General features: G+C 50.9%; 4 protein-coding genes across 4 annotated transcripts; 1 reads left to right on the forward strand and 3 right to left on the reverse strand.

Moving 5' to 3' along the window:
* Window positions 1-1,421: 1,421 nt before the first annotated feature.
* On the reverse strand, window positions 1,422-2,781 carry IAR55_003157 (uncharacterized protein; the record flags this gene model as incomplete). Its single annotated transcript, XM_066946266.1, has 3 exons — window positions 1,422-2,035; window positions 2,164-2,298; window positions 2,520-2,781. 3 exons carry the CDS (start codon window positions 2,779-2,781, stop codon window positions 1,422-1,424), a joined length of 1,011 nt encoding a protein of 336 aa, XP_066803767.1.
* Window positions 2,782-3,404: 623 nt separating this feature from the next.
* Window positions 3,405-5,005, reverse strand: IAR55_003158 (uncharacterized protein; the record flags this gene model as incomplete). The annotated part of the gene is made up of 7 exons (XM_066946267.1): window positions 3,405-3,496; window positions 3,565-3,720; window positions 3,829-4,047; window positions 4,138-4,253; window positions 4,348-4,486; window positions 4,569-4,651; window positions 4,734-5,005. The coding sequence occupies 7 exons, from the start codon at window positions 5,003-5,005 to the stop codon at window positions 3,405-3,407; spliced, it is 1,077 nt and encodes a 358-aa protein (XP_066803768.1).
* A 976-nt stretch (window positions 5,006-5,981) lies between these two features.
* IAR55_003159 (calcium-translocating P-type ATPase, PMCA-type) lies at window positions 5,982-10,872 on the reverse strand (the record flags this gene model as incomplete). The annotated part of the gene is made up of 12 exons (XM_066946268.1): window positions 5,982-6,261; window positions 6,320-6,367; window positions 6,420-6,789; window positions 6,848-6,940; window positions 6,997-7,358; window positions 7,413-7,544; window positions 7,596-7,783; window positions 7,841-7,910; window positions 7,964-8,777; window positions 8,831-9,193; window positions 9,245-9,833; window positions 9,886-10,872. 12 exons carry the CDS (start codon window positions 10,870-10,872, stop codon window positions 5,982-5,984), a joined length of 4,296 nt encoding a protein of 1,431 aa, XP_066803769.1.
* A 1,755-nt stretch (window positions 10,873-12,627) lies between these two features.
* IAR55_003160 (uncharacterized protein) lies at window positions 12,628-13,977 on the forward strand (the record flags this gene model as incomplete). The annotated part of the gene is made up of 6 exons (XM_066946269.1): window positions 12,628-12,949; window positions 13,014-13,096; window positions 13,158-13,226; window positions 13,329-13,439; window positions 13,525-13,676; window positions 13,761-13,977. 6 exons carry the CDS (start codon window positions 12,628-12,630, stop codon window positions 13,975-13,977), a joined length of 954 nt encoding a protein of 317 aa, XP_066803770.1.
* Window positions 13,978-15,266: the final 1,289 nt, after the last annotated feature.

The raw sequence follows: 15,266 nt of genomic DNA on the forward strand, positions 1-15,266 counted from the left end.
TTGTTGTACAAGTTGACGTCTCGTGACGTGATGAAATTTACATTTCAACCTTGAGCCATGTCCTATGAAGAGTTTACAGAGGATGATCCGCTTGGCTCACAACCCCTCCAAGTTCTTCTCAAACTGTTGTGCGCTATCAGCCGTCTTCTCCCACCCCTCCATGTCTTTTGTGAACGTCTCAAAAGTGGGTTCAGGTACGTCGCCGGGATCAAAAAGGCCTACGGCGAGGTGAGTGATCAAGAGTACCTTTAGCAGGAGTGATGACAGATTCGTCTTAAAAGGCATGAAAGGGTTGAAGTTGATGGACGTACCAGCTTTGAAATATCTTTTCCCGGAATAACCTCCCGGTGAGATCCACAGTCCTCTACATGGCGTAAAAGCAGACGAAGAAGAACCATCAGCTTCGGTGTACACTATCCCATGACAATGGTGATACTATCTCACGGGCTCGGACGCCGGGGGGGGGGGGGGGAAATGATATTGCGACACCGACTCAACTCACGATCCGCATTCATCACACCATGCTCTGACCATGTCCATCCCGTCCACACCGACCACTTTGTGTGTCCTGGGCTCTGGAGGATTCCCTTCGATCATCACAAGTTTGGGATCCATCATCAGGTGGGCAGAGTACCTTGACCACGAACAGAGATAAGACGTCAGAGGGATATGACATATCAGCGAGATGATGTAGTGCAAGTTAGATACTACCTAAGTGTGACTGTCGTCTTCAGACTCACAATGCACCAGACCATCTCCTACAGTCGACACAATCTGTCGAGGTATACAACGTCAACGAGTCTGGAGCGAATTTTATCCGTTGCAGTACAAGGTAGTGTTGCAACGCGGACTCACGACACAAGTTCATCTTGTCTGGTTTGGGCATGATCACCGTATACCTCCCACAATTACATCGACCTTTTATCGTTGCTAACATGGTAGGTCGGCTTTGGAGATGGAAGTGTAGCGATGCAGGACAGGTTGGCAAAGTTCAGCTTTCTTTGGCAGTCAAGATGTATGGAAATCATCGTCGATAAAAAGCGAATACTGTACCAACAGTTTGGGTGACTACCCCGTTCCTTTCCTGATGACGTTGACGTTGACGTTGGTTTTGGTGGATATCTCAATTGCCGGGCCACCCTGTTCAAAGACATGTATGCACGAGCGTGTCATGGGAAGAAGTCACTTGGTCTTCAGTCAGTTACGCCCACAAGAAACGAATGCATTGATGCACTCTTACACATATACATGACAGTAGACGTTGTCGATCGAGAATGACAGTATAACGAACATTTTGTGGCTTACAGAAATCGCAATGATGTTCACCAAGCGAAAGTTTTGTTGACAACAGCGAGCATTAACAGCGGACAAGCAAGTAGAAAAGAGAAGAATAACCTTTACCCCGAAGCGATGCAGCGTAATTACACTTGACCATATTCCCGTAAATACCCCATCATCCTAGAACTACTAACACCTCCGACTCCATGATCCTCCACCGACTCGCCTTCCTCCTCGATTGGTGTCAGGGGGACGAAAGCCGGCTGGCGGAACCTGACTAGAGGCGAGACTTCATCAATGTGGGACGGGATGTTGGCCGAGATTCGGGTGAGTTTGGTCCAGTCAATCTTGAGCTGGGGTCTCGCTCTCTGACTCTCCAAAGAGGAAGAAGGGATAGTGGATGCTGTCTGGATCATCCATGGGGACTCGAAGAAGGCGGAGTCAGACTCATCTTCCTCTGAATCGCCCTCGTCCTTTAAATCCTCCTCATCCTCCTCGTCGTCCCAACCCGCTCGGCAGAAGAGGGACCAGTTGTTCGTGACACTTTCTCCTCTTTCGTCTTGGGAGTCCGGAGTAGTCACAGAGATCTCTTCAGGCGAAATTGGATTTGACTTGTCCGAACGATCGGAGTCGACCTCCCAGTTGGAATCAAGGGAGAAATGAGGTGGGCTGGTACTACCTTTGGTAGGTGAGAGTGTAGGGGGAGATGGTTGACGAGTCACTTCCGAGTAGTCTTCGTAATCGAAGAGGACCGACTCTTTGGGGATATGGGGACGAGCTTGACCATTCTGGTCATCTTCCCTATGTGGCACGACACCGACACAATTTTAGCTCGTGAGATCGTGAGGACGATTTTTTCATGGGAGAAATTCCTACAGTACTAACCTTGATTCAATGTCGAGATCATCACCTCCCCCATCAAACTCAATCCTTTCTTCGCACCTGCGAATCGGTTCCGAGCCCCAATGAGTCCCAGGGGGCGGGCGACCGAAACGACCTTGAAACGAAGCGATGAATTCCCTTGTTGCGACCATGCCATAAGGGATGCTCGTCAAGCGCTCAACCGAAGGTCCGGGGTATTCGTCCCAAGATGACGGACAAAAGCTCAAAACATAGTTCAGAGCCGTCGTAAACGCTGGACTCGTATGTCCTCCCCCAATCCTCGTGCCGGTCCGACAGATGGTTGCTGAGCTTCTCGTCGTCCTGGCTCAGGATCTCCAGCTGTTCCACAGAGAGCTTACGCAGACGTGAGTACGCCCTTGTCATGATTGCGAAATCTCCCATCATCATCGGTCCATTTCGCCTGAAGCGATCTCGAGCCGAGTCCCATGCTTCACTGGCCTTCTCAGCAGCCAATTCTCGCTTTCGTTGGTCTTCAGTCGCATCGTCGCCTTGTTGGAATTCCATCCAGTCTTTCACTCTCTCTCGCTCCCTTCGCCTTGTTGGTGCCTTGGTGGGGTGCGGGCCCAGATTGGTCGATGCGAAAGTAGAGTTGGAGTTCATCGCGGATCTGTGAAGCTGGTGAACGATGTTCGAGAACACTTGAGATTGGTGCCACGCTGATGCAGCATTTATACAGGCAGGTGAACGGGTGTTGAAGGCGCCTTCTTCGTGCTCGGAATGTTGCTGCACCGATGAGCTGAGACGTGTAGGCTCTCGTCGACCTTTCATATATATCCCCTTTGCCTAATGAAAACCTGGGCTTCTGAGTCTTTTCTCCTCAGTCTCCTTTTGTTCCGTACGAAGACATATTCTGGGAAGACCCAAAGCCATCCAACGCTTCCACGATCAACAAGCCCTCTGTTGGACTCTACAGATGTCCAAGCGACAAACAGCGCACGTTTCTGCATGAGTGCGGATGGGTGGAGCTCCGGAGCTACAGATAACAGGGTCACATCATTAGGGACAGCACGTCGGCCCTCTAGTATCCTATTACTATGCTAATAAATTGTCAATCCCGAGTCAGACTACCTCACACCTTGGAGCTGTAATCTGAAGTCAGTCGAAAGCGGAAGAATCATTTCCATTCCCATTTGCATGCATCAGTCATTTGGATTCCATGATTTAGTCTATTCTCTCATTCGCACAGCCGGTGTGGCATCGTCTCGCTCCCACGGCCGATGGGATCAAGCCTTCCAAGAGCCTGGGGGAATCTTGAAAACGCCGATTTTCTCCCAATAAGCCAAAGAATCCTTGAGTGTCTCCTCCATCGAATGGTCTGATAAAGACCGCGTTGATCAGCACTGTGATGCATGTTACGGTACAAGGTAGAACAGGTTCGCTCACACTTGACACCAAGTTCTTCGATTGACTTGACGTTGGACAGGTGGGGGATGTCCTCCGCCTTGATGTCTGGCAAGGTGGGGTCGCCAAGCGGGAAGTAAGCGTCCAGGTCGGGTCGCAATTTACGGCACATGTTGGCGAGCATCTGGAACGTGTAATCTGCCACAAGCAGTCAGGTATTAGCGTCTTTGTCTTTTGGAAGATTTTGTGGGCATTGCACTCCCAAAGAGGACTTGACGAAAAAGTAAGGGAGGCAGACTAATTCACCATGTCCGCAGATGAAGAACCTTCCCGACTTCTGTCCTACTACGGCATTAAACATCGCGGTGGCGGTATCCCTCACATCGGCGTACGCGTTACCCCTCTGCATAGGGAGTGGCTCATCCTTCCCCCCGACGAGAGCGATGAAGTCTGCGATCGAGTTACCGGGAGTTGCGTCGTTGAAGTCTTGGGGGTTGGCAAATTGGATGGTTGGACCGTAGACCACTGAATTGTTGTGATTGTTACCATATCAGCGATGCTTATGATTACACTGTTGGGAGGTGGGGATGGGAAGGAAGGCAGGCAGGGACTCACTTGCTGGACAGAAAGTTGCCATTGACCATTTGGGTTTGTGAGTCTCGACAAATTCATAGGCGGCGAGCTCGGCATACTTCTTGGCTCCGCAATACCATAATTGAGGCGAGAATTTGCTGAGCACGACAGTACATTTGAGAGAGTCATCAGCGATTCGTTCCAAGTCATCGTTCTCATCCGGCGAGGAGGTCGCAAACATTAGAAGCTCACTCTTCCGGGTCGAAGCTCGCACAGGTTGCCTCGTCAAAGGGGTACCAGTCGGTCTCCACATAGGTGTGCCTCTGTTCAGCAAGCCCAATTACGTTGAGAGCCGCTGCTGACGACGACATGATCGTGACGGCTTTGATGGCTGTGGATGGGATCCGGGTGCATCAATCAGTAAATGCGACGAAGCACAAGGTAGTGAGGAGAAAGACTTGTCGAGAACTCACTGGGGCTGTCTTTCGCAGCTTCTAGGATGGTCGTCACCCCCTTGACAGTAGGAATCTTGAAAGCGTCCCAGCTTTTCAAAGACCTATCCGGGCATCATCGTATCAGTTTCACCCATTCATCCTCGACCTCACAGACTTGATTGAAGTATTCGTCATCTAGCTTACTGATCGACAGGTGCAGCAAGATGAGCTACCGCCTCCACTCCATCTAACAGGGTCTTTATCTGCTCCACGTTGGTCATATCCTCCACCACGATGACCTCCAACAGGTCTTTGGCGACCCAGTCCTCGAAGACAGCTTGAGACTTGAGACGCTCGACTTTGTCAACGGTCCGAGCTGATGCTCTCACTCTCCACCCTTTGGAGAGGTAGAGCACAGCCAAGTGAGTGGCGATGAAACCGTTCAGACCGGTGATGGCTACGATTGGGGCAGACATCATGGACCTTTGTCTTTGATTGAGTCTGGCTGTATGACGGGTCAAATGGAAGAGGGATTGGGTGGATCAGAGTCGTTGTGCATCGACAGCGAGAGACGAACCATGCTTCCATTATATATACGCTGTACTTGAGATCTCGCTGAGCGGCCGGTCGCTTTGCCGACGGTCATCAAGTGAGATCAAATCATGATATCGACAACATTTCTATGATCGTGCATCTTTTCACTGTCAGCAAAAAGATCTCGCGGAGCGGCCGTTTCAGCAAAAATAACCACATCTGACAAAATATGGTCCACGAAACAATAACGGTAATTGGCCATCTTCCGATTCGGGCATTGTTCCTAAACTGTGCAGTACTCGTATGCCTATCCATAGCCTTTGTCTTTCAAATGCAATTCGGCTTGGACACCTTTACAGAGAGCCAAAACGAACGGTACAGTACATTCTGCTACCATCTCCAAGAACGTACTCTGCACTTCTCTGGTCGGAGTGCTTTGCACACTATAATATATGAATACTATTTCGGGGCGCGATTGAAACATGTCCTGGGGGCTATCGACTTCTTTGTCAGCCGTGGTCACTCTGTCATTGGTCCTCGGTACTGGGTGCTCGGTGCTCATTTCCGAGACCATAGGCCCGAAGATTTTGATAATACCACGGACGGATCGGTACGCCGAACACTCGGTTCCCGTCAATGATCTCTCGGCGACATCCCGTCGGTTTCATGAACGACACCAACTGCTCTGACCGCCACAGCCATGCTCCATTTCGATAATGGCGACAGAATGGACATAAGAGCAAAGATAGGAATACATGCATTTCAGTTCTATAATCCAACAACCAGACGACCCCTCTCGTATTTCGGTATCTATTCGGTGCACATTGCTTCTTTCCTCCTTCATGCTATACAGATTGCCGACCAATAACCCTAAGCTCATGTATATGCCCGGTTGAACCCCCAATCTCTCTGTATCTATTACTTTTTCACCTTCTTTTCATTCTTCTCACTGATCGCCACCTTCTTCTCCTCGTCTTCTGCGGCAGCCCTTCTCTTCTTCCCTATCGCTACGGCTTCCATCTCAGCCTGTGTAGGAGGTTGAATACCGAATTTGGCATACAAGGGGTCGTGAGGATCCGTTTGGGGATGAAGCTGGACTTTGCCCTGGAACAACTCGGCTGTCGATCGAGAAGGGTCGTGACCCGCCGGGTTTGAGAGACCGAGAGCGTTGGAGTGAGCGACCCAGTGCGAACCAGCACTGTCATGGTAGATGCGTCAGCTATGGGTGTTATGCCAAGTGCTGGAAAGTGACTCACCCAATCGTACCCGCGACAAGAGTAGGAACCATGGTCAAGAGCGATGGTCTGCTCAGATAGATGAGCGCGATTCATACAAGCACATGACTTCTGTACTTACAGCTGAATATCCGCATCCTTCAGTCTCGCTGATCGACTCTTCGCGACGATGGAACTAGCTCTCAGTCTGCCTCCACGGATGTTTGCGTAGGTTGAAAGATTGTCCTTGACCTTGCTGAAAGCAGGATTGTACTCGTACTTCTCGTCCTCAGCTTCGGGGGCCACAACGGGGAGCTTGTTGGGATCCGCATAAATGTGCATCTTGATGAGGAGGATCTCGAAAGGTCGAGTCGGGAGAAGACGGACCAAGGCACCGATAGGGATAGCGATGGCACCAATGACAAGAGATATTCCCCAATCTCGACCACCCAGTCGTGTGACCTGGAACGCAGCGCCACCGACCTCGATGATGAGGATCTGACCACCGACCACTGCGAAGGAGCATGTCAGACACCGCACCATAGACCTTGACTGAGGGTTAAAACTCACTGATGAGGAAAATAATGATGAAATAGTAATTCCTGAAGAAACCTTCGAGGACATTGAGTTTTCGATCGAGTCGTCGACAATTGAGTTGGTTGACTAGAGAGTAACAGCTGTCAACATACGTCGCGACTGGCCAACTTCGTACAACTCACAGATCTGACAGAAAACGAAACAGTTGAATACCAGCGCGCTTAACTCGGTTTGCGTTTGATCGGTATGCGGGAGACCGAGGATTCGCAAGCCGACGAAATGCAAGACCAGGCAGACGATGATCTGGTACAAAGCTTGGACGACGATCATCTTGAACATCTCAACAGTGATGAGTGGGGCATTTTTCCTGTCGGGTTTGCGGTCAAGCGAGGTGATGGTAGCAGGGTCGGTAGCAAGGGCGAGAGCAGCGAAAGTGTCCATAATGAGGTTGACCCAAAGCAGTTGAACGGCAGTCAGAACCGACTGTTCCTCGGACGACGCAACGGCAGAGACGAAAGTGATAACGACAGCAGTGATATTCACACTACAAAGCAATCTCAGTCATGAAGAAATCATTCACAAAGGTTTTGGCACTTACGAGATCTGGAATTGAAGGAATTTCTTAACTGAATCGTTCACACATCGTCCCCACATGATGGCGAGCACAATATTCTTGAAAGAATCGTCCATGAGAATGATATCGGAAGCTTCCTTGGCCACCTCAGTACCACTGAACGACAATCAGCGAACGTCATCTGGATGCAAGGATTTGACAACTCACGCAATACCCATCGCAAAACCAACGTTTGCCAATTTTAGCGCAGGACCATCATTGGTACCGTCACCAGTGACTCCAACGATCTCGCCCATGCCCTTAAGTGTCTTGACCAGTAAACGCTTGTCTTCGGGAGAAGATCGGGCCAGGATCTGAAGACGTGGAACGATCTCGAGCCGTTCCGAATCAGACAGCTGTACGAGAGCGATGAGCATCGAGCAAGGTGATCAAGATATGACCATAGAACACACCTTTCGGAAAACCGGACCTTCCATAATCACACCACCGGGAGTGAAGATACCACATTGGTAAGCAATAGACCTACAAAGCGTGGTCAGACCAAACCGCTTCGCGTGACTATCATTCAAGCTCACCTGGCAGTCAAAACGTTGTCACCAGTGCACATCTTCACAGCGACACCAGCATGCTGGCACTTCTCCACGGCCTCTCTAACTCCAGGTCGCAAAGGGTCTTCGATACCGGTGATAGCAATGAGTGTCATCTCCCTTGCAATTTCTTCGTAAGGAACCTCATCTGTTGCTGTCCTCTCCACACCAGCTGGAGGCCACTGCTCGAAATCGCGGTAACAAAGAGCGATGGTTCGGAGACTTTGGTTTGCATAGAAGATAATCGTCTTTGAGATATTGTTGATTGAGGTCTCGTCAAAATCGGTGACTTCGAGTTTGTCATCCTGTCGGCCCTGGCGAATTACTACGTGTTTGTCACATTTCTTGCTGAGCACTTCACTAGCACCCTTCAAGTGGAGTCGATATTTGTCGCCCGTTTTAACGACGACACCCATGGCTTTGAGTTCGGAGCTGAATGGGATCATCTGGACGACCTGAGCGCTTTCCCTGGTCTGTCGATAATCCGCCCAACCGCACTGCTTGGCGAACTTGAGGAGCGCAGTCTCAGTCTTGCTACCAACAAAGGCAAGATTTCCATCTTCATCTTTGTCCTCGAAAGCGGTCGAATTCATACATATCGCGTCATTGAAGAGTGTTTGTGTCTCCGCCGAGGTCGTTGTGCCGAAGTCGTCCACGTCGAAAGCGAAGTCCTCACTGACTGTTTGCCCATCAATTTCATTCGCATTGGACCGAGCGCTGTTCTCAGACAGATTCTTGACGAATTTCCCGTGTACGCCAATGGAGCCAGCAACGACGGTCATTTCGTTTTGAGTGAGTGTACCTAAAAGATGATGTCAGCAATCGCTTGAAGGCGTTTGCTGCGGGTCGACTCACCAGTCTTATCGGTACAAACAACAGTGGCATTGGCCATGGTCTCACAAGCACCTAATACTCGGACGAGAAGATTCTGTTTTGTCATCCGCTTCGTCGCAAAAGCCAAGGCAAGGGTGACAGCAAGTGGCAGTCCCTCGGGTACGGCAACGACGACTAAGGTGACCGAGATGATCAGGATCTGGACGAACGATTGGGCCTTGTCGTTTGGCGACCTATCGGGCTCCTGCTTAAGTTGAACGAAGAATCGAATCATCAGGGCGGAGAAGAGAAGGAGACCAGCACCGCCACCGAGTTTCGCAATGAGCTCGGCAAGGTGATTCAGCTTGATTTGCAGCGGGGTCTGCTCGGCATCGCCTCGCATAGCTGAAAATCTCCGTTAGCAATCGACATAACAGAAAACAAGGCCGCACTCACCCATCATGATTCGACCATTGAAACTGAGAGGACCGACAGCGATCACTACGTACTCTCCGACACCCTCGAGCACTTTGGCTCCAGAGATGAGGAAACAGTCCTTCTTCAATTTGCCGCCGGCACCGACTTCGTCTCGCTCTGCGATACATTCGTCATAGCTGAATTTCTTTATAGCATCGGATTCACCCGTAGCACCCGATTCGTCACATCGGACGTTGTGGCCTCGAAGGAAAACACCGTCGACAGGAATGATCTCTCCGGGTTCCAGTAGACAGATATCGCCGACGACCACATCCTTGACGTTGATGACTTGCTCATTGCCGCCTCGGATTACCTTGACCGTACGATCTTCTCTTTGTTCGTTGAGCTTCTTGAATTGACGCTCCTTTTGCCAATCGTTGATGGAACCGACCATTACGACGATCATAATGGCAATTACGATAGCAACACCCTCTACCCAGTCGACTTGAGGTTCTTCACAGCCGGCGGGAGGGGGACATTGATCAGAGAATGTGATTTCAGGCGGGGTGCCGAGGTCCTGATATAGACCGAGAGCAAGGGACACGACGGCGGCGATGGACAACAGGATCTAACACGGGTGTCAGCACGATGATGGAGTTCGAGAACGTGTCTGCACTCACCAACACCTTGTCCTTGAGTGCGATCCACATGAGGAGAAGCAAGCTTTTGCTGCTTCGTTTCGGCAAGTCATTCTTTCCGTAAACCCTTCTCCTCTCTTCAAGACTCGCCTTCCACTGAGGTGAATTGCCAGCTGACATGTCAGCGGAGCTTCTGGGAGCACCACTGCCGGTCTGACCATCGGTGACCATCAAACCCTTGTTTCCTTGCACTCCAAGACCTTCCAACAAACCCGTGATACCTCCAATCTTCTCCAGATCTGACAACGATTTCGGATCGACAAGCATGGCGAGTCGAGAAGGCTTCTCGTGGAACGGGGTAGGGTCGGTGGTATCCTTGTCGGGATCGAGATGGGCGGCAGCATTCTTCTCTTCTGCTTCCTTCAACTTCTCCTTCTTGCTCTTCTTGCCTTTCTTTCCCGTCTCTTCCGCGTCTTCCTCTTTAGCGGTTGTCCCAGTGGTCATTCGACTGAGAGCCTCCTGCTTCTTCCTCTCCGCGAGCTGGCCTTCATCCGTCCCGACTTCGGTAGACCAGGTTCCCACAGACCATCCCCGGGCGTGTCTCTGGGGACCGCCTTCCTCCAAGGTTTCCGCACCTGACTCTTTGGTTGGGTGGTTATCTCTCAGAGCGAGCGTGGTCTTCCCGATGGGCGAAGGGGTGGTAGGGGTGGGTAATTCATCGGAGAAGTGGACCGACGAGTTGGTGAGAGTGGGTGAAGGGGGAGTGAGACCGGATGACCAGGAGGGAGAGGGTGAATGTCCGCTTTGGTTCGGATGGAGCCGCGCATTGGACGGAGACAAGTGAGATGGATCGCTCGCCGGGAGAGCAGCATTTGCACGACGGGGCGGTGTGATGTTCACGTTACTTGTGGCATCGTCGATGGGAGGTCCGAGGATGAGAGGCGCGACTTGGGCAGCATCGGTGTGTGTGGCTTGTTCGGCAGAATCGAGATCGGTGGTGATGATGAGCGGGGGGGCTGGAGGGGCCATTGTGACTGACTGAGTCGATGGTTTTCCGACTGCCCTACACGGGATGAAGGGATCGTCGGCTTGGATGTGTACAGGTCTTGCGTGAGAAATCGAGTGGCAAAAGAAGGATGTCGAGATGAATAGATAGCCAACTATTATATGATTCACTATAGAATCGAAAGAAGGCTGATAGCTGTGCAAGACAGTGTGGGCGGATTGGAAAATGATGTCGAAGGGATGAGCGTCAAGTGCTAGGTGTAATAGAGGGGGGAAACCATCTATTCTGTTTTGGGTAGCTTGGCCAAAGAAGGACAAGGGATCGTGTTTATGAGGTTCCAAGTGAACGACAATGCTTGGCGCTGTCACGACATGTACATGCAGAGGGCCAACGAGACACGGTTGTGGTGGTTTTATGACGGTGATATCAAAAGTTGGATTTCGTTTCGGTTGGCTTTTGAGTTACCTCACTTCTCGCCAAGCACAACGTCGTCTCCTTTTTACTCCCGGTTTGTTGTTGTTTTCGTTACTGGGTTGGAATGAGGCAATATCATTGATGGCACAGATTCCCAGACAGGCTACTGTGACCCTCTTTCACGTTCTTCAGCCTCTGGGATGCGAGCCCATATGGGATTGGGAGAGGGTCTTGGTTACGTGCTATCGGGAGAGAACGTCTTGGCGCACTTTGAGTGGGTTTCTTACATCTGAACGATGTCGGGGAGAGAACAGTTTTGATTTTCATCAGCTTGTCATTATCAATTCACTCTTCCATGTGCCTCGCGTGGTCATCCGCCAAGCATCCGATCCTGCCAAAGGTAGTCAATAATCTTTATTCCTTCTTTCGGTAAATACAGTATTCCTTGGGCTGATTCTCCGGGGACAGCGAGGCGGTGCACGATTCCCTCATTCAGACAAGAAGTCACGTTTCTCACCTGGCTACGATGCATCGAGCAAGCAGAGTGGCGGATGGCAGATAGAGACGCGTCTCGAGTTGATATCGATGCAGACCCGACCATTACTAGGTTCATGATGTCAATGCTCAAGGTCGAAATGACTGGTGTAATACCGACGTACACATAAGATACGCATACGAGAAGACGGATGCTGACACAACGTTGCATCCAGTCATCCATTCATCCAAGCCGAGGACGACTGTGTGACTGCGTCACTCATGACCGCGCGTGTCATCCTGATGGTGTTCACCACAACAGGATGATATACTGCCGACATGGACCGCGCCAGCTCCAGTATCCAGCCATCTACACCAGCTCCTCTTCAACGTGTTCCATCGGTCGATCGTTGTTTGAGAGAGGCTCGAGCTCGTTCACCCGGTCCCTGACTGATCGACGATAATGAGTCTGTATATTTTTAGGACTCGTTGACATTTGTTAATGCAAGCCGATTTCCACCGCTATGATACGAAGCACAATCAGGAGATTGCATATTGGCTGGCATCGGGTCACTGCATGAGATGCCATCATTGGAGAAGGATCTCCAGAGAACGGTCGCTCGGATTCGCCAGACAACCAGTTCCTCAGAAATACTAACTTTTCGCAACCCACTGATCGAACCCCCTTGAAACCGGTCCAAGCTTTCACTATCGAATTGTTTACTGCTGTTCGGAGCGCGCTTGAACTGCAAGTCATGGTTTAAAAGATCGTTTCATGTCTTCGATTGCGTGTAAACAAGAAGTTTACTCACTTTTGACTGACGTTCTATCGATGACTGAGCATATACCTTCCGGTACGCGACGACAACGCCCTAAATGCTCTTCTCGCTATGGCCAAGCCCTCTACAGCACCCACTCATCCAGACTTCGTGACTCGTCCAACACTCGACTGCCCCATCGTGAGATCTTTCGGAATCTCTTCGACATTGGATGCAGATGTTGAAAGCTATGGGCTTGTCCTCACTCGATCCGACCTGACCCGCTATCGAAATAACCCTTTCACTCCTCCCATCAACATTGGCTATATCGGTGAAGGAGTCCCGAGAGGCGGGAGCAAGATGGTCACTATCTCAGAGGGGTGTTGGCGGAAATGGGAGGAGGAAGGAGGACTGTCTATGAGCTTGGCCTATGCTTATGATGAGGATGGCAAAGGTATGCGTGCGGTCCTGACGGCATGCATCCGCTGACAAGACTATCCCCGGGATTGTGTGAGAAGCCTACAAACCCGACCTCACATATGTTCAGTCGATCAGGATCGTCATTGCAGCATCGCCAAGGAGGATGTTGACTCTTGGCGAGGTGAGTCATGTCCAAAGCGATCATTTCCTTCGTCCTGCACAGCAGGGAGATTGACTGACAGCCATCGAAGATATACGATGCGATGGAAGAGAGATGGCCATGGTACAAGACATGTGGACCTATTTGGAAAGTAAGTGTAGGCCTACACCTCCCCTGGCTTGACCCCAATTTGAGATTATTCCTCGTTCACCATACACGACACTTAAGTGATTCGGCCTGAACATGGAGGCAGAACTCGGTGAGACACACCCTCTCAACCAGTAAATGCTTTGTTAGAGTGAACAAGACGAAGAACGACGCGGAAAGGATCGAGAAGGGAACGTATTGGACAGTGAAAGATTCGGTGTGCCGTTTTCCTTTGTCCTGCATGTGTGCATCAAGAGCTTGCTGATCTCCATGTGCGTCTTCTTTGGTCCTGAGTGATACAGCTTTCCGATCAGACCGACCGCAGACCCAGACATGCTGATCGAGAAAGAGTCGAAAATGTACATGATCGCTTATCACCCGTTATCGCACGAGGACCCAGCGCTCTGCACCGAATTTCGAGCCAGGTTCACAATGCCCAGATCCCTCATATGTCGTCCCAGCTGAAGAAGCTTTCATGACCTCCATGTTCCGCGGAACGGACATCAAAGTATGACCAAATCTCGTGAAAATCACCCAGCTTCGTGCCCGCCGAAGTCGTTCAAGCTTCGAGAGCAATGGCCAATTCAAGACCCATATACGATAGACCCTTCGACTCCTCTGCACAAGCCCAGTCTGCCATCCCGAAGACCACGAGTTCAGTGCTGCTACCTCGACCTGTTTGTTGCACGCATCGACGAGTATCATTACCATCTCTAGCGGATGTCTGGGACGGAGCAATTCATGCAGAAGCTTAGAGTGCAGAAGTCGGGCGAGGAAAGTACATCTTCCATTGCTTAGTTCGGGAAGTGTTACCATCGATCCCACGAGAAATTCAGAACCTAGCGCGACAGAATGCAATGGGTGCGTCATGAAGATCCCATCTCATCAAAACAGCAACACCACCATCGTCAGGAGATCTTACGAGTGGTGGGAGTGGAGGAAGCTCATGGCTCAAACTGCCCCCCATGGTAATTCATCTCATAGCTCAATAAGCCTATCGTCGAATGTGGCACTCCAGATTATGGCTGTCAATCTTATCGATTAGATCAGCTTTGGAACTGTGGGGGAGGTAACGACGTGTTGGTTAACGAAGGGATGTGATGGGATGATGATTGACGAGCGAGGACTATTAATTGTGTGAGAGGGTCCCGACGGGCTTAGTGAGCGGGCCGAAGGTGACCCACATCGCGGAAAGGGTGTATAAGAGTATGATCAGTGTTGGCATCATGCATCTATTACCGTCCGGCTTCTCTTGAATCACCTTCAGCCCGCACTACAGCACGATTCTACTAGTCACCCGACTCATCTCAATCATGAGACAACCTACACACAATGTCCTCCCCTGCACCCATCCTCGCTTTGACCGGCCGGAACGGTTACATCGCCGTCCACACCGCCGTCCACTTCCTCCAGAACGGATGGTCGATTCGAGGCCCGGTCCGCTCCTCCGCACCAGCTGAAAAAGTCAAGCACTTGCCCGCTTAGACCAAATGGGTGGCGGAGGAAAAGGTCGAAGTCGTTGTGATTGACGATTTCACTGATCCTCTTGCGTTGGACAAGTTCAAGGACTTTTGAAACGGGTGAAGGGCGTGGCTCATCTGGCTGCGCTCGTGGCTATGTAAGTTTTAAGTTCTGCTTGGAGCTACGTCTACTGTGCCCCCTCCAGTGGTCGAGATTGTGCACTTGTTTGTCGGTGTCGGGACAAACGATCTTTTCGATACGGCATCGGCATCGAAGGACTATCGAGATTCACGGACTGATCATAGCTGATGTGCCGGCAGGACCGGTAAGACCTGAAAACATTACAGCGCTTGCACAGTGAACTTTGGACCGACCACCCACATGACGTCGCCATCGGAACTCATCACGGCCGGTTCATCTCTCTTCCAAATCCCCCCTCTCATTGGAGGAACGACAAGCCCGTCGGGACCGGTATGGAGCCCGCGACCGAACTGGATCGACGTGCGTGCTGTCGCTCTTGCCATCTGAGTCGCTATCACGAAGCAGAAGAGTGGGAGATATCTGATCAGTGGTGCAAGTGAGT

The sequence above is a fragment of the Kwoniella newhampshirensis genome, chromosome 5 (genome assembly GCF_039105145.1).
Source record: "Kwoniella newhampshirensis strain CBS 13917 chromosome 5, whole genome shotgun sequence".
NCBI lineage: Eukaryota > Fungi > Basidiomycota > Tremellomycetes > Tremellales > Cryptococcaceae > Kwoniella > Kwoniella newhampshirensis.